This window comes from Leishmania major, chromosome 30 (assembly GCF_000002725.2).
Source record: "Leishmania major strain Friedlin complete genome, chromosome 30".
NCBI classification, from domain to species: domain Eukaryota; phylum Euglenozoa; class Kinetoplastea; order Trypanosomatida; family Trypanosomatidae; genus Leishmania; species Leishmania major.
In genome coordinates this window covers 1,215,903-1,233,411 of record NC_007271.2, presented here as the reverse complement: position 1 = coordinate 1,233,411, position 17,509 = coordinate 1,215,903, and the positions used below count along the sequence as shown (strand labels likewise).

At 53.3% G+C, this 17,509-nt stretch overlaps 7 protein-coding genes across 7 annotated transcripts; 5 read left to right on the top strand and 2 right to left on the bottom strand.

Annotated features, from left to right (window-relative positions):
• Nucleotides 1–491: 491 nt before the first annotated feature.
• On the bottom strand, nt 492–3,569 carry LMJF_30_3250 (putative ATP-dependent RNA helicase; the record flags this gene model as incomplete). The annotated part of the gene is made up of 1 exon (XM_001684882.1): nt 492–3,569. The coding sequence occupies one exon, from the start codon at nt 3,567–3,569 to the stop codon at nt 492–494; it is 3,078 nt and encodes a 1,025-aa protein (XP_001684934.1).
• Nucleotides 3,570–4,563: 994 nt separating this feature from the next.
• Nucleotides 4,564–6,348, bottom strand: LMJF_30_3240 (putative glutamyl-tRNA synthetase; the record flags this gene model as incomplete). Its single annotated transcript, XM_001684881.1, has 1 exon — nt 4,564–6,348. One exon carries the CDS (start codon nt 6,346–6,348, stop codon nt 4,564–4,566), a length of 1,785 nt encoding a protein of 594 aa, XP_001684933.1.
• Nucleotides 6,349–10,231: 3,883 nt separating this feature from the next.
• LMJF_30_3235 (conserved hypothetical protein) lies at nt 10,232–10,519 on the top strand (the record flags this gene model as incomplete). The annotated part of the gene is made up of 1 exon (XM_001684880.1): nt 10,232–10,519. The coding sequence occupies one exon, from the start codon at nt 10,232–10,234 to the stop codon at nt 10,517–10,519; it is 288 nt and encodes a 95-aa protein (XP_001684932.1).
• Nucleotides 10,520–10,919: 400 nt separating this feature from the next.
• On the top strand, nt 10,920–11,345 carry LMJF_30_3230 (conserved hypothetical protein; the record flags this gene model as incomplete). Its single annotated transcript, XM_001684879.1, has 1 exon — nt 10,920–11,345. The coding sequence occupies one exon, from the start codon at nt 10,920–10,922 to the stop codon at nt 11,343–11,345; it is 426 nt and encodes a 141-aa protein (XP_001684931.1).
• A 714-nt stretch (nt 11,346–12,059) lies between these two features.
• On the top strand, nt 12,060–13,199 carry LMJF_30_3220 (conserved hypothetical protein; the record flags this gene model as incomplete). Its single annotated transcript, XM_001684878.1, has 1 exon — nt 12,060–13,199. One exon carries the CDS (start codon nt 12,060–12,062, stop codon nt 13,197–13,199), a length of 1,140 nt encoding a protein of 379 aa, XP_001684930.1.
• A 691-nt stretch (nt 13,200–13,890) lies between these two features.
• Nucleotides 13,891–16,272, top strand: LMJF_30_3210 (conserved hypothetical protein; the record flags this gene model as incomplete). Its single annotated transcript, XM_001684877.1, has 1 exon — nt 13,891–16,272. One exon carries the CDS (start codon nt 13,891–13,893, stop codon nt 16,270–16,272), a length of 2,382 nt encoding a protein of 793 aa, XP_001684929.1.
• A 677-nt stretch (nt 16,273–16,949) lies between these two features.
• On the top strand, nt 16,950–17,288 carry LMJF_30_3200 (putative ribosomal protein S26; the record flags this gene model as incomplete). The annotated part of the gene is made up of 1 exon (XM_001684876.1): nt 16,950–17,288. One exon carries the CDS (start codon nt 16,950–16,952, stop codon nt 17,286–17,288), a length of 339 nt encoding a protein of 112 aa, XP_001684928.1.
• Between the last annotated feature and the right edge of the window lie 221 nt (nt 17,289–17,509).

Genomic DNA, 17,509 nt, shown 5'->3' with positions numbered 1-17,509 from the left:
CTCTCTCTCTGTCTGCGCGGCATCCAGGATTTGGTGCACTTAACAGACGCAGCGGCGAATCTGCACGGGTGTTGGCTGGGAGAGTATACTTATATTTGATTGAGCAATGGCGTCTGGCGTGCCTTAATCGTCCGTTAAATGCCAGGTAAGTCAGGTGAACAGCGGGGGAGAAAAGGAAAAGGGACAAACAGGGGGGTGTCACGCCGTCCACATCAAAACGAAGATATACGCACACTATCATCACTGCGCCCATCACCTTGGCCCTGCAGCATAGCGCCGTGTCCTCTGGGAAGCTGCTTTTCTTCTTGGGACCAGTTACTTTACGAGGAGGGGTGCATCACGCCACCGCGGTGAAGAACGCGGCTTGGGGGGGGGGGGGGGGGCATACAAGACGCGGCACTGCCTCCACACAGAAAAAGACGAGGAGAAAGACACGGATGTGTGTATCTCGCTAGAGAAGTGCTGGTGTGCTGTTGCTGCTAGTTGCTCTCCTACTCCTCGAAGCCGTAGGCGCGCAGCCACTCCGGCATCACCACCGTAACGCCCATCATCATGGTCTGTGCTTCTTTTGTGTCGGAGCGGCGCACTTTCTGCAGAAATCCAAATGTTACATATTCCGGCGGCGGAAACGTGCGCGCAACGGCACTGGTCGGGTGAATGTGGGCAATAGTGCGGTTTGCACCCAGCACCAGATATGGTGCCTTGGTAGCGCGCTTGTCGTTGTACTCCACCGCGAGTGAGCGGCACTCGTGCACCGTCGCGCGACGCGCAACTTGGTCCATGAGCCCTGGAATGAAGACCTGCCGCAGCAGCAGCTCCGTGTCCTTTGACAAGGGGCATCCACCACTGGTATGGCTCCCGATCTTTTGCTCACCCTTTTCGTGCATGGTGACCTCACCTTCGTCCAGGGTGTCGACCAGCTCGTCCTGCTCCTTGTTGTGCTGGCGCATCTGGCTGCGGAGCTGGGTGTATAGAAGCCTTGCCTCGTGCAAGCTTTTCTGAACCAAGCAGAACATGCCACAGCTGTGCCGCGGGTCGCTGCGGTAGGCATAGAATGCGTTGAGGTAAGTGACCAGATCGCTTCCAGGGTTCAGCAAGGAGCGAATTCGCCCCTGTCGAGGGTCTGTGGGAGTGTCAGCGAGCTCGTTGAGCTTCCTCGCCTTGAGCTGATTGCCCTCTCCTGTAAAGACGTTGGTCGTCGTCGTGGCCACTGCGACGATGGCAGCAACCATGTCTTGCACGTCAGCGGATCGCGCCTTCTGTTGCTGCAGCACCTCGAGAAGAGCCCGCGCAAATCGTGGCGGCACCGGGTACGCAACCAGCTGCCGGCCCAGCTCGGTAATGTTATAGTTATTCGCTGCGTCGAGGGCGCCAATGACACTGAGGTGCTGCAGGGCAGCCTTCAAGTCCGACTCCCGCGGAGGCGACGGAAAGGGAAAGCCGCCGACGTTCTTCACCCCAATGTGCTTCATTAGAAGAACGACGGAATCGAGCGGGGTGCGAAGCACTTCCGGGTCTCCGTGCTTCGCCATCAAGTTTGCGTACACTGCGGTGCTGTAGAGTCGGTAGCAGTGCCCCGGCCCCACACGACCTGCGCGGCCGCTGCGCTGCTCAGCGGAAGCCTGGCTTGTCCACTCGATTCGGAAGCAGCTCGCCTTCGTCTCCTCGTCGATCACCTTGGACTTAGCCCGCCCAGCATCCACCACATACTTGATATTTGGAATCGTGATGGACGTCTCGGCCACGTTGGTGGCGACAACGCAGAGACGCGTGCCTTTAGGCGGTGGCTTGAAAACCTCTTGCTGCTTTTGAAAGTCTAGAAGCGCGTAAAGCGGGAGGACGTGGAGGGTGTTAAACTCCCCGTTGACCTCTTCCTCCTGCTCCTCGTCGCCTGGAAAAATCGTTAACCCCTCTGCGGCAACGGCACTGTGCTCGTCGCTACGGCCCCAGTGATTCCTGCCGGCTAGCCGCGCACCAGCCTCGCCGCGGGGGTGCTTGCCCCTTCCGCCGCTTGGCTGGGGAGGCCGCCGCAGCCGTCCCTCCTGCACCGTTTCGATCTCCTCCGAGTTGCCGCCCGTCACGTTCTCGTCGTCGAGGGCGTAGTCTGTCGTGTGAAGGCCGTACTCGTCCTTTTCTTCCGACTCCTCTACGGTGGCAGCGCCGTCGCCTTCGCTGTCGCTTGACGCCGCAGCCGTCTCCTCCTGGCTCCGTCCGGTCAGAAGCCGGTGCTTTGAGTAGGCGTTGTCGTAGTACTCGATCTTTGTCGCCGCGTAGTGCCGACGCAGACGGCCACACAGATCCTCGATCTCCTGCTGGGTGCACACAAACACCAAAATGCCACCTGGCGGCAGCTTCTTGTGCATCTGGCGTACCTTGTTGAACGCCTGGTCCACGTACTCCTTCAGCTCCGTGCGTCGGGCAAAGTGGTTCGTGACAGGGTATCGGCGCGCCTCGATGCTGATGAGCGGCGGTGTAATGGGAAAAAGTGTCCGGTTATCCTTGAAGTCTGTAACACGCATGGTGGCAGACATGATGACAAGCTTGAGTGGTTTAATGCTCGTCTTGTCGACGTCACCGTGATGCTTGCGCAGCTCCTCTTCAAAGAGGTCATTGCGCAGCGGCACAACGCGAGAAAGCAGCCCAATCAGGATGTCACACGAGATACTGCGCTCGTGTGCTTCATCAATCACGATGACGCTGTACTTGCGAAGAAGAAAGTCGGACTGGATTTCCTTCAGCACAATACCCTCCGTCGCAAACTTCAGCCTGCACTTGTCAGAGAGGTTGTTATCGTACCGGACGTGGTAGCACACCTCTTTCCCGAAGGAAACGTTGAGCTCCTCGGCCACACGCTGCGCCATCGACACTGCAGCCACACGACGGGGCTCCGTGACAAGTATGCAGCCCTCCCTCCCGAAGGGGTGGCCCTCTGGGTGGCCGTATCCCGCCTCCCACAGAAACTGCGGAATTTGGGTTGTCTTGCCGCTGCCCGTCTCGCCACACACCAACACGCACGTGCGGCGCGTTTCGCTGATGGCCTCCATGATCGGCTGCTCCTCACGCAGAACAGGCAGACCAGCACGCTGCTGCTTCACCTCTTCTGTGCGGTGAATCTCAATGTGGACATTGGCCGGTGCAGCCTTTGCCCTCTCTGCCGTCTCACGCTCTAGCAGCGCCTGCACCCGCTGCATCTCAGCCTCCTCCTCCCGCCGCGCCGTCATCAACTCGGTGATGATCTTCTTCTGTGTCACGTGCAGCTGCGCGGTGTGTTGCCTGTGGCTTTCCTCGCGCTCACAGCGCGCCTTTAGATGCTCCACTCGCAGCTCACGTTTATGCATCTCTTTGAGCTTTCGCTCCTGCGCCGCCTCCGCTTCGACAAGGCGCTTGTGCTGCTCCACAATGTCACGCGCCGCCGCTATCTCGGCCATAGCCTCGCGTGTGCGCTCTTTCCTCTCCTCTTTCTTGATTCGCTGCTCCTTTCGTCGCTCGTCGCGGGACTTCGCCAGAACACTGGGCAGCGGGGTCCCGAGGCCGAGATCCGCGAATGATATTGTCGCCTTCTTTGGCATTGTTGGCCAGAGCGTCTGTGACGCACAAAGTGCGATAGTGTGAAACTGATTTGTGTCAACAGCCATGGCACAGTCGCCGTGGCACCCGACAAGCGGAAGACACAAAAAAAAGGAGAAACGAGAGCGGAAGAGTGGCAAGAAAAGGAAGCATTCAGACTCTGCTCTCGCTCGACCACGCCAGACCAGAAGCCAGCACCATGGGAACACTGCACCATGTGCATCCAGCTGTCATGGCGCCCTTGCAGCGCGGTGCATTTAAATCACCCCTCAAAGAGAAACAGGTCGAACGTATCGAGAAAAAGGTGGTTCAAGGTAACGCAACGAATACGCACGTAACAAGGACTGACGCCCTCTCGTGCCTCTCCCTGTTTACGTATTTTTCTGTTGGTTGTATCTTGCCCTTGCTTGCATGCGAATGCGTGCGTCTTGGGATGCCGTCGTTGAGAAAAAAAAAAGAGAAAAAGGCCGGGGAAAATAGAAACAACGGAGACGGTCAGGGAAGGTCACACAAACAAACAAAGAAACACCTTCAAGGAAACAGAACAACCTGCACAGACACGCACACAATTCTCTGCAACTGAAGCATTTGCTTTACCAACCCATCCCTCTCCTGTGATGCCTTCCCTTCAGCCTTTCACGGGGGTTAACAAAGAGAAAAAACTTTCAAAGTTATCCATAATAGGTGCACGGCATGAACAGGAGGAGACAGACTCAGAGCAATGGCGCGTGATGGCGAAAGAAAGGGAGCAAAGGGCAAACCGTTGCTGCTCGCGGACAAGACCATCACCTCAAGAGTGCCCCAAACACCCCTTTGACTCCCTTTAACCTTCCTCCTGTTTCAGAGTCGCCAATGAGGGAGCCTCAACCCCGCCTGAACCACCACAAGACACACGAGAACAGTTACATGAACGGCTTTCAAGTAACGACACGTCTTCTGGAGCGCGACAGAGACTCGTGCAGGCAAAAGAAAAAATACACGTGCTCTTGAGCCTCGCTAGCTGCTCTTCGTCGCTGCCTTCTGAGCCGCCTTCTTCGCTGCCTTAGCTGCACGCTTGGCAGCCAGCTCGTCGGCGGCGGACGCCTTCTTCGGCAGTGTCTTCAGGTACTGCGCCTTGGCGGAAAGGTGGTTCACTTTGTCGCGGCCATCCGGAATTGAGATGAGCACCTTCTTCTCTGCCTCGTCGTCGTCGACGATGTAGTAGCCGCGGCGCTCCAGCTGGACAATGTCACCCTTCTTCACCACCGACAGCGCCTCCTCGCCAATAACCTCCTGTGAGTAGCGGGAGACGGGAGCAATGATGTCATCAATGCTCTCCTCCGGGTCCGGTTTCTTCTTGGTCAAGAGATTATCGTACTCGTTCAGAGTCAAAATCACAGCCTTGTCGCTCTCCGGCACCCACGTGAGCTTGAACTTCGTCTTTTTGACATCCCCCTCTGGGTGCAGAACGATCGTGGCCTCAGTAGGCAGAGCATCAGCGCTCGGACGCCTTATGTCCTTGACGTACGCGTTGCCCCAGTCCATCAGCGTCACCTCGTCACCGTCTTTGATGAGCACCACATCCTCAGCGTCCAAAAAGATGATATCTGACTTGTAGTACGTCTTCTCACCCATGCTGGGGTCCTTCTTGTGGAGCGGCTTCTTTGCAGCCGCCATGTTCCTCTGTCCCTCCACAGTGCAGCGGACCTTCAGCGTGTTCGACACCACCGTGTAGCGGGGGCTTGTGGGGTCGAGAATCTGTGCATTAAAGTACCATATCTTCGACCACTCCATGAAGTTGACGCTCTTCGACATGCCTTGCTCGGCCACAAACTGGTGAAGCGCCTCGATCTTCATACCACGGCGAACCAGCGCGCGCACCGTCGGGAGCCGCGGGTCATCCCACCCGTCCACCACATGCGTGTCCACCAGTTTTGTTAGCTTTCGCTTTGACATTACCGAGTACTCCATATTGAGCCGCGAGAAGTCCTCAATGGTCGGCTTGCGGATCCCCATAGCGTCGCAAAACCAGTAGTACTGGGCATTGCGGTCGTGATACTCATTTGTGCGAAGAGCATGAGTTACCCCCTCAACCGAGTCGACGAGAGGACAGCAAAAGTCATAGGTTGGGTACGCCACTTGCTTCGTCCCGTGGCGGGCGTGCGGGATCATGCTCACGCGGTACATGACGGGGTCCCGCATCGCCTTGTTGGGGTCGTCAATGGACACCTTAGCACGAAGGCACGTGATCTGGCCTTCCTTAGTGCCCTTCTTCATCTCCCTCCACAGGCGCATATTCTCCTCCACAGACGCGTCGCGGTACTTCGTCGGAATACCGTCGAAGCGGCACTTCTGCATCTCCTCCCGCGGTGTCTTATCACAGTACGCCAATCCACGCTTGATCATGTCCTCCGCCTTCTCGAACATCAGATCAAAGTAGTCTGACGAGTATGTTGGCCCGGAATCGTACCGCACACCTAGTGTCTTGAGATCCTCTTCGATGGCAGCCTCAAAGTGCTCCTTTTCCTTCGATGGGTTTGTGTCGTCGAAGCGGAACAGCATCTTTCCCTCATACGCGTCCGCCAGCATGCGGTTGACCAGCGCAGCCTTAGCATGGCCGATATGCAGGAACCCGCTAGCCTCTGGGGGGAAGCGGGTCACCACCTTACCCTTCTCAGCACTAGAGAGCTGCAGCTTCTCATTTCCCTCACGTTGCGGAGCTGCTGTAAAGTAGGTGTTGCTCAGCGTTAGAGCCTTCAAGTGGATATTGACTAACATACACATAGGTAGAAATCTTCTCATGAACCCTTCGGTATATGCAACTCAGTTTTTTGCTGTTGTTCTGCTCGTGTATGTGTGCGTGTGTGCGTGTGTGTGTGTGCAAGCACGAAAATGTTGAAGGCAAAGGGAAAGCAGCGGAGCCGCAAAAATCAGCGAGACGAAAGAAAGTTAGACGGTATTGCACACAGAATACCAGAGAACCACTACAAACAAAAAGAAGCGATGATGTAGACGCCAAGCGTGTGTAAGCGCAAACTACGGCAAAACAAGTTCATCGGTGCCAACATAAACCTAAGACAAGTGATGAACACATTTGAGGACCCCTAAAGCTTTCAGGAAGGGAGGCGAGCAAATTACAAGTCGCCAATCACCCAACACACTCCCGCTTCTTTCAACGACCGGTGTCGTCACCAGCATTGATTTCATTTATTGTTCCACATTCGGAACTTCGAGAGACAAGCAACTAGAAGTTATAATAGCGCGTCCTCAAACCCTTCAGGTGTCACACAAAGCAGTAGTGCAAGCACTTGAGATTGCGTGCTGCTCACTCTCTGTAGGTGAGAACAGCCCATGTACACCAAGTATAGCCAACGGAGACAAAGTGGCGATAAACCAAGTAAACAGAGTTGAAGTCAAAAGGCGCTGAGATTGCTGTACGATTTAGAAAAGACTACTGTCCTAAGAATCGAACTTGAGGGTCCCCTGAATCTCCTGCACAAAAAACCTGAGACCTGCCACAGGGCACGCACCTATAGAAACGCGGCTAGCGGAAGAGAAAAAAAAAGTAGAACGAGTTGTTCAGGAGGTTTCATAAGTATCTGTGTGTAGTCATATACTGACGGTTTTTTTTTTCGAGATTCGAGACCGGTGTGTGCCGTCGTTCATTACCGCGAGTAGCAGCAACGACGAGTTGAAAACCACTCTTAGGAGGCTCTAAAATTCAGCCTACCGCGTCACGAAGAGAATATTCAGCAAACGTAGAGCGCTTTTCACTGATTCCACGACAGCGCAGACTCCCTGGGCAACCTCAGGCAGCAAACAAGGCTGAACCTAGCATCTCAGAGAAGATTGATGAAACATGCAAACAAATACGCGGAAAACACGCTGCGTAGCGCCTGACCATCAAATGCATCATTCCATGAGGCCAGCATACGGTTTCCTTCGTGTCTCCAAATGACAGTCGCCACACAAGCATACACGCAAACACAACACCTATGCGTTGTAGAAATCCAGCATCGACATTCCGGCATTCGCTTCCAGCTCTCTCACGCCGCAAAACCCCGAGTGAAACGCAGCTGTGTGCAAACAAACGCGCGCGATGAAAACACAGCAAGCAGAAATTCGTTCTGTGCAGCAGAACAGCAAGGGTATCAGAACTACAGCACTCAGGCATCATCATGAAAGTTATGTGAGCGGGTAAATAAAGCTAATTACCCTTTCAAAGCTTGGTGCGCATCAAAGGGGAGCTTCGGAAGACTCTTTCGCGCCAGAAACGCTCGCCGAGTCGCGCAACAACCGCTTCATCCAAGGGTTTCGACTCGAATGCAAAAAATCCAGGAGATCAACAAAGGAATACACAGGAAACATGTGTCAGGAAGCTGGCCAAGGTTGTGCGAACAAGATTCCACGAAAAGAATCAGTTCAGGAAGACGGTTTTTATTATTTCATTCCGTGAGAAGCAAAATGCTTCCTGGCGTGCAACCACAAACTTGCTTCAAGAGGCCACTCACCACTCATTCTTCGACATCAGCCGACGAAAAAAAAAGAAGGATGGTCTTCTCGAAATCGTTTTAGTCCTAAAAAAGGACGCACCTGAGAATCGTATCACCACAAATTCGAAAAGTATAAGGGAAAGGTACCTTCGAGAAAGTGCAACGCGTGCATCTGAAGCTTAGCGTGCAAGCCGTGTGCTTTCCATTATTAGACGATAGAATGTGCGCTCATAACTTGCGGCGAGTAAGAAAGGCTACGCAGAAGGAAAACAATCGCAGGAGACTTTCGTCAACGACGTGACAACAACACTTTCACAGAGGGCGAGGCACAGACGCAGCTGTTGAAGAACACTTTGAAGCCAAGCGCAACCTCATGCATACTTTTTGAAGCACGCAACAGCACACAACATTTGCGTGCTCGAGCAACCTTTCCCTGCATAGCCGCTCATGGCAGTATGAGCCACAACACCCCCTCATTATTACCTTCCCGCACTATTGAAATACACGTAACTCTGCACTTCAACGATTAGGTAGCCCAAAAGTAAGAAAACACACTGACACACACACACGCACACACACATAGAAAAAGAATGTGGTATTCGATATAGCAACAGAAAGTTGTGTGCCCACTATCATGCTTCTCTATCTCAACGGCTCGGTAAAACTCACGTCGATGACGCCTGGGAGCGTCCTGGTGCACCAGAAAGCAGCCGCCGCGCTTTTTCTTTTGCTTGTGTAACCCATCTCACAAAAGAAAAAAATACGGGAGGGCGGGGTGGTGTACTAAGGGAAAAACGATCAGTCAATATGTGTGGAGTTTTGAGACAAGAATGCACCCCGACACTGGACAGTCCTGGACTTACAACACAAACTCAATCTACGACAGCGAAAAAAAAATGAAGAAAAGCAAGACAGCGGAAAAGCAGAGGAGCGATGGCATATTCATCAGATCTAAAAGCGCCTGCGAGACTGATTCTCTCTCGGATGAGGATTAGCAGAATGAGCCTGCATATTCTAAGTGCTGGAAAACAGCGTGCATGTGAAAAGAATACACAGACTGGGAGGACTCGAAACAGCGCATCCTGGAGTCTCTACAGTTCAAGGACCCAGACAGTTCGCACTGTGTTTCGTCAAGCAAGTATAAAGCGTGAAAAGCCGTGAAACTTTCCTGCTCCAGATAATTGACCTTGAATCGGGTACCTCCCGTGCACGTGTAAGCGTGCACTACAAACAAAGGAAGATAAATGGCAGTACTTCAATGAAGAAATGCACGTGTGACATTGAAGACAACAAAGAGGAGGAGCAGATTCTCCAGCATAGAAGGTTGCTTTTTCTCACGGTCAAATTGGCAAAGCCTCACATCTCGCTTCGCACAATCAACAGGCTGATGCATATACAGCTTTTGCCCTTGAAGCGATACCGGTGAGCCGAGTCGTCGACAGCAGCGTGCAACAAGCACCATGTTCGACGTCGAACTTCAAAACACCAGGCCAACAGAGATTGTGCAAGGTGCAGCACTCCCAACGTGCGTGCCTTACCTGATTGGCGACACGCGCATTGACACATCTGTCAGCAAATTACACGACAGAGAAACTCATCGACAGCTAAAAAGAATCATGCTGAGAAGTTGGAGGGGGGGGGCAAAATCCCTTTTCACTCGCATTTGCTCGTCAGCCCTCGCATCTGGCTAGATCGCTGGGAAGCTAAGGAGTGCAGGTACTATTGCGGATGGACCCCCCGCTCCCCGATGCTGTTTCCGCTCCTCATGCTTTTCATGCACCCCTCCTTACTGACGGCAAGAACAGCTTCGGCGTTCTGAACATCTCTGGCAATATGGATCTGATTTCGATTCTCTCAGAAACGTCCGCGCATTTTTCACAGATTCTTTCAACTTCTACAGTGCGCGAAAAGAAGATGTGCTTGTTTTTTACACTCCAGTCACAACCGGTTAAGCATTTCAAGGCTTGCAAATACAGCCCAGTCCAGGGAGTGGCGCCGTCGTTTTGGTGCAAAGCTGTACTGATTGTCCGATAAGAAAGGCAATCGTGCCGCATTCATCACCGAGTCGTCAGCCGACTTTTCTCATGCTGGATCGTGTTGAAATCTTTTTCCCCACTTGTTCGCCTCCTTTTCACTTTCTCATCTCTCTCATTCACAACAGTCAGCCCTGCAAGTAGGCAGCATTCTCCGCAATGCTTCGAAGATCCAACCGCTGGTGCATGAAATATGCCAATCTGGAGCTCACCACACGAGGCGAGTTTCCTCACGGTATGAAGGAGCCTGGATTTGTGAAGAAGCTGGACAAGAACATTCCGTGGTACTTTTCGACGTATCGTTCCATGTACCACTGGCCCGTCGCAGGAGATGGTTGGAGCGATTTGAACGAAGCTGAAAAGCATCACGATCTCCACATGTACTACACACTGGCTTGGTGGAAACTCGGCGAGGGCATTTTCGACGCTGACGACGAGGATCGCTAAGCATTAGTCGCAAGGGTCTTCCTGAGTAAACGTTCACAGTGTTGTCGATGGGTTTTGCTTGAGTTGAAGAAACATAAGCAAAGGTCTTCAGAAGCGCGGGACTTGAATATATGTGTGATTGTACTCTGGGCACCAGCAGATCGCTCTTTTGCTACACCGACGTCACACAAGCTGTTGCCTCAGCCAACACGACCTCGTGCAGCGTTCTGCTCATTCTTTTTCAACACGCTCCTGTGTGAATGACTATGAGCATTAATGAATACCTCAATCTCCAGCTTTCCTGATCTCCTCTGTGTATCTTGTCTCCTCGTGCCCTCTTCACTCCCTGTCACAGTAACATGCTCAGCGGGCATACAAGCTGCTTAGGGTGTTCCTCTTTTTAGGTTTTAGAATTGCAAAGATGCTTCGCCGTACGGCCGCGAGGCTGTACCGCTACCAAGAGTTTGAGATGCACAATGAGGCAAAGTACCCGTTCAACTACCCACGCGAGGCTCCGAACACATCCGTTTTTCATCAGTACCAGCTGAACTTCTGGATGTTTTGGGGCTATGGCCGTCAGGAGCTTTGGATTGACCGTGACAATCGCCGCTATGAAACGACCTGGGAGATGTTTCGCCGTCTAGTAATGTGGTTCTTTCCGTGCTACTTTGTGTTTCCGTTTGGTTTGCCTAAGTTTATCGCCGCCAACGCATTTGGCGAATACGGAGAAAAACCATATCTCGACGCGATGATGCACTCACCAATGGACAATCACTACATCGAATGGGGCGGTAGCACCCTTGATGCAGAGTGGCTGCGCCACATACACTCAAAGGAGTCCTTTTAAATTACTGCGACCGCTTTCCTCCTTTTTGTTTTGAAGAATCTGCTAGTAGGTTTCGCTTTTAGCTTCTCTACCTCAAGGTTCGAGAGATACGTTGGATGAGGAGAAAGGTATTTTCCAAGCTCCAGCGAAAGTCTTCCTCGGTAGTCTTTTTTTTTCTATAGCCACTGTGTATGTCAAGCGTATCGGGGTCTCATTTGTCGTAACTATAGTGGAACTTGTACTATTGTAGGGAGGAGGGATTCCGCGAAAGAAAAAAAGAATGGAAACATAAGAAAATCTGTCAGCTGCTTGAGGTCTTTTATCTTGTGCACTTTGCAGAACAGCTGGAATTTTCAGCAGCGACGCTCTCCCTTCAGCACGATATCACATATCTGTGCACTGGGAAAGGTGTCTATGAGCAGGGCAGGCCTGTTTTCAGTTGCGGTCTTGCTTATTTTCCCGCGAAGTATGTGAGCACAATGATGCCTTCGTTGCCGTTCTTGTACTCGTCATCTGCTGCTATGCCTTTCGTCTACACGAGCATTATATGTGTACATAAATATATACACAGATGTGCGTGTGTATGCGTCTGTTTGCATCTACTCTTAGTTTGCAAGAATAGACAGCATTATGAGAGCGCCGTTGCGCCTTTTCGATGGAACGCAACGAGTGCGAAGCGTTGGTGCAGCACGGTGGCATGCGACTTATGGAGCGAAGGCGCTCAAGCACAAGGATATGCTAGCAAAGTATGGGGATCTCACAGTGGTGAAAGACGATCTCACTTTGCTGGAGAAGACAGAGTCTTACATAGCGAAGTGGCGCCTGAACAGGTGGGAGTTTCGAGTTCCGCCTCTTCTCTACCCAGCGGTGCGAGAAAAGGTAATGCTACAGCAAGAGATACTCAAAGCTCTTTGCCTGAATCGAGCCGAAGAGCACAAGCACGTTTTGGGTGATATTCAAATAGTGGCATCCATAACCGGTATTTCGCCCGAGAGTGTTCGGGAGAAGAACCGTGCGTGGCTTCAGGAAGAGGCTTCCAAACTCCGATGGAAGGGCGAGGTTAACAAGGCAAAGGAGCTCCGAGATGCTTTTCTGCGCCTAGAGGTGTATGGCTCTCGAGATCATCGCTTGCTGGAGCGACTTTGTTGCATTTACGGCATGGGCATGCAAGGTACATTTGATGAGGCGTTCAGCAACATAATTGTTCAAGACCCGTCGACTGGAAAGCTCGCTGTCGACGAAGCGAACCCATTTGCCGAGCTGCAGGCGTACATTCTTTCTCGCTATCCGCAAATTGATTTGATCCACGACTTTCTAGGACTCAATGTAGTTTCAGGATACCGACCTTCATTGGGCCGCTTTCTCATTCACTGTCTGTCGAAGAAGAATAACATTTCAAACCCCGTTTCAAATGGACGCGTTCTTTTGCATGTGAGCACGAGCAAAGAGACATTGTTTGATTACGGGGATAGCAAGAATCAGGTGGCGCACGACGACTCCATCTATGGACTGCCTGATTTTATGTACGTCCGAGGAAACGACATTTTTCTGATTATTATCGCAGCCGACAATCACTGGCTCCGCAAACGGCAAGTGCCGCACACCAAGCAACTCGAGGGAATTGCGAGGCGCTGCAGCTTTGTTCTGGGCATTCCGTTTGACAAGGTGCGCATCCGCAACCTTCTGCTTCCGCCAAACTACGTAGACTCGAGCTCGCTTCGTCGCCTTACGGAGACCGTTTTCGATATGTCACCAGCTTCTGTGAAGGAGGCAGTGCCGTGGATTTCTTTGTACGAGAAGGGGCTTGATGCGCAGGATGTGGACTACTGCGAGTTGGAGAAGACAGTAAATGAGGAAGAGTGGCTGACGCTTTAACGGAGCTTCAACGCCGAAAAAATCTGTGCATCGTGTATGTGCCGCATCTCGGGTGCTTTTCTGTCAGTGAAGGTTGTCTTGGCGTTGTTGGGAGACGCACATAAAAAAAAACATACAACAAGGAGTTTATCAGAATTATGACTTAGAAGGCTGAATTATTTCAGTGTCTGAGACACCTGTGGTGTAAACGTGTCTTATCGCCGTGATGTCATGTCTGTTTGTTTTCCTGTCTGTTATCGACTCCTCTTAGTGGCCACACATGATGAGCCATTGTAGTACTTTCAGATGAGCGAGTAGCCGCGACATGCGCTCGTAGGTGCCTCCTAGTTGACCTTATCTGCGCTTCCTCAATTACCGTTCCTCTATCCACTTCTCTTTGTAGTACTTGTTTTCTGGTTGTTTTCTCTAGAGGCTTTGGATGGTGCCCATGTCAGCGGCTGACTTCACGTGTATTGTAAATGTGGTGTTGTACTCGTTTTCGGAGACTGCCGGGACGTATGACGAGTATGGACCGGTGAGCTGCGCGCTCATTGGGAGCAAGGCGAACGACACAACTTTCAAGCTCGGTTGCTATCGTGACAACAAATACATCTGCACCGCAGCTATATTGCCGAGCAATGATGCTGGAGCTCACATCGCTCGTGACGGCGCGTACGTCACATTTCGTGATGAGAAAAGTCACTACTGGTCTATGCAGTTTGCTGCAGAGGACGCCGCCATTGAATTCTGTGCGCAGGTTGCAGTCGCCATGTTTGGCGCGGCAGGCGAACCGACAGACAGCATCCTCTCCTGCGATGTTGTGAAGGGCAAGGAGAACAAGCAGATCTTTGTCGGTGACCTCGTCAAGACCCTCTACCGTGTGTGGGTGGTGCAGTCTAACGACTCCAGCGACGGACTACCGCGTCTTGGCAGCTTGCTGGAGAAGGAGAGCGAGGATACTGTGAAATTCACGGCACCAGCCAGCCATCAATGTGTGACGGCGTCGATGCGGGGCTTCGAGGGCATGACAGTTGGTATGAGAGAAGGAGGACAACGCCTCATGGTGATCCCTGTCAGAGCAAAACGTGGACGCGGGCCAAATGTCAGCATGTGCTTTTATGTTGAGATTATTCGCCGCAAGGATCAGCAAACCTCGTCAACATTCCAGTCCCACAGAGGCGCCAAGGAGAGAGGTCCGCTGCTTTTAACCGGGGGTGATTGCAGAACGGCTACGGGCTCGCCGGCGCAGCTTCTTGCCATAAACTCTGGCTTCGTAGATGGACACCCGGCGATGGTGGCAAGCGGCTTCAGCAAAGAGCAGTTTTTGCTGGTGGACAGGCTGCGCGATCAGGTGTTTACTCTCACACAGCAGCTGCGTGACACTCGGCGCGAGCTGGACAGCCTGTGTGCTGACCTGAAACGTCACGAGCGCCAGTCGGGAGCGCAGAGCTTGACGAGGGCACAAATCGAGTACTCGATCGAGCACCTTCTTGCCGAGGGTGACACTAAGAAAAAGGTATTGGAGGACAAGAGAGCCCTCATTGGTGAAACAGAGGCGCGAAATCGAGAGTTGGAGGCGCGACTCGCCAAGTTTCTACAGACAACGAAAACATTGGGGGAGGAGACGAAGGCCGCTCTTGATGATAGCGCCGGCGAGCGCATCGATCTGGATCGGCAGCTTGCTGACACGCAGGCGAGAATTGTTCGGCTCAATGGTGAGGTAGAGGATTTGGGTCGACTCCTCTGCGGTCTCGAAGATACTTTTCGCTTGACAGCCTTAAAAGTGAAGGAGGAAAAGCTGCGTCTGACACTCTCCATCACCGATCATGAAGGGCACGAGGAGAGGCTGCTGAGGCTGCAGGAGAAATACAGTGAAGAGGTAGCCAGGCGCAAGCTCTTGGAGTCAAAGTTGGCACCCTTACAAGAGGAGCTGCGCAATCTTGAGGACGATACGCAGCTCAAGGAGTCACTGACGCAGCAGATCAGAGCAAAGACGGAGAGCGACAGAACGCACTACGCCCAGCTTATCCAGCAGGAGCGAGAGCAGGCGGCGATTGAACTAAGGCAGCTCAAGCAGGACCTCATCGAGGAGTTGGCCGCACGTGATCGGCAGTATGAAGAGGCAAAGGAGAGGGTTTCGACGGAAGCCTACGAGCAAGGCATGGCACAGGGCGTGGAGGAGGGGCTTGCGGACGCTGCGAACGAAGGGGATGTGATTGCGCACGACATGGCGGTGAACGCGCAGCGATGCAAGGCTGAGGCAGCGGCGTTGCAGGTGCGTGTGCAGGCGAACTGCGCCGCGAACGAGGCGGATGAGCGCCGTCTCACCTCTCAGATAGAGTCGCTCCAAGCTTCATTGACGCGAGTCCTTCATGACAACAACACCCTCTCGGCCCAGCTTGAAGCGACGCAAGAGGAGCACGCTGTCAAGGTCGGCGAGGTGTACCAGCGGCTTGTTCGTCTCATCCGCTTGTGTGGCGCCGCCTCAATCAGTCAGCCCTGCTTGGCAGCAATGATGCGGGCTGCCGAGTCCGGGGCAGAGTTTGATCCCTTCCGCTTCCAGCAGATGGAGAGCGCGAGGGAAGCGCAGCTGGCGCGAGACGAACGGGCTGCTGTGGCGGCATGGGTGCAAGCAAGCGTGTACAATCAACCCACCCACATGCCACCGCTCCGTCCACCGTTCCCCTACGCCCCGACGAGCAAAGGTCCCGTGCTTTCCGCGGAGACCATGGGAACCAAGGTGTTACTGAACCCAGCAGTGCATCATCGTCTTCCAGTTTTGACGGCGACAACTACATCCGTCACAGCAGAAACCCCAGCGCCGATTCCCTCAGCAACCCCTGCGGCTCCTGGGGAGGTAGAACCCGTCATTCCTGCGCCTTCGCTTGCGTTGCCGCCTACTCCAGTAGCCCCTGCCCAACCCTCTGAGGTGTCAGAGTCTCAGCAAAGCGAGCCGCAGAACACGGCGGCTATTGAAAAGGCGTCAACACGACAGCGCGTTAAGTTTCCTTCAACGAAGATACGATACTTAGGTGACAGCGGCGCAGCCGGGGGAACAGAGGCCACTGCGCATCAGCGACAACCTTCCCTCTAGGGCCTGTCCGCTTGCGTGAGCATCTCTGACAACCTCAAGCAACCCCGCTTAAACAGGAGTAAACGAGGAAACTAACAAAAGTGCGTTGCTTTTAGAACGCACTGCACCCACTTGTAGCGAGTGGTCGGCCTCCTTCCTTCCTTCCCCTTTTTCTCTTTGCTGATCTTTAAGCTGCTCTTCGTTGGTGTACTTCCGGCGTCTCTTTTTTCCCTCGTTTCCCGGTGATTACTGACCTTTGCTCGGAGTCGCTGATTATCGTGAGCTCAATTTCTCCCTGTGTGTGTGCCACCCGAGTTCCTCTCAACAAGAACTTTCTGTGATATGGCGTTGCCGCTTGTCTCCAGCTCTGGAACATCAGGCAGTCGCTTTTGAGTGTGTGTTTGGGTTTTGCGCCGCCTGCTGTCAAGGTTTACGCATTCACGGCTCGTCTGCCTGAGACGCTGGTACCTTCAATCCACACTGCGGTGCCTTCCCTGCTGCATCGCCCTTTGCGCGTTTCTCATGACGCCTTCTTATCTCTCTCTTTTGCGTGCCCCGAATCACCCGCACACGCTCCCATACTTTCGCACCCCTCCCCATTTCACGCAAACCAACACGCTTTCAACACATCACGACTCCGTCTCACCCCTTTCCTGGCCGAACACACACCTACACAGAGAATTGTGTGTGACAACATCATGACGACCAAGCGCCGCAACCACGGACGTTCGAAGCCCGCGCACAGCCGCGGTCGCGTCAAGCCGATCCACTGCTTCAACTGCGGTCGTCTCACCCCGAAGGACAAGGCCGTCGGCCGCTTTGTTGTGCGCCGCATGCTGGATGCCGCTTCCGCCCGCGATGTGGCGGAGGCGTCCCCGGTGTACGGTGCGAACTTCCCGATGCCGAAGCTCTACATGAAGCAGCGCTTCTGCATTGCGTGCGCTATCCACAGCCGCACCGTGCGTGCTCGCCCGGTCGGAAACCGCAAGATACGTTACACTAAGAAGGTGCCGTTCCGCCCGGGTGGCAAGAAGTAAGAGAAAAACTGCGCGCAGAGGCAAGGATAATTGAGTCACACGACACTCTTACCAACCTGATTTTTTTACTTTGAGCTTCTCTTCGAAGAAAACATACAAACAAAAACGCGAGGCAGGCCTTCAGTGTGTAGAGGCAAATCTGGATGGCCTGAAACTTCGGGCGTGTGAGGACAGGAAGCAGGAGGCAGGCTATGCGCTCCGTCTCAACCGCACAGCAACTC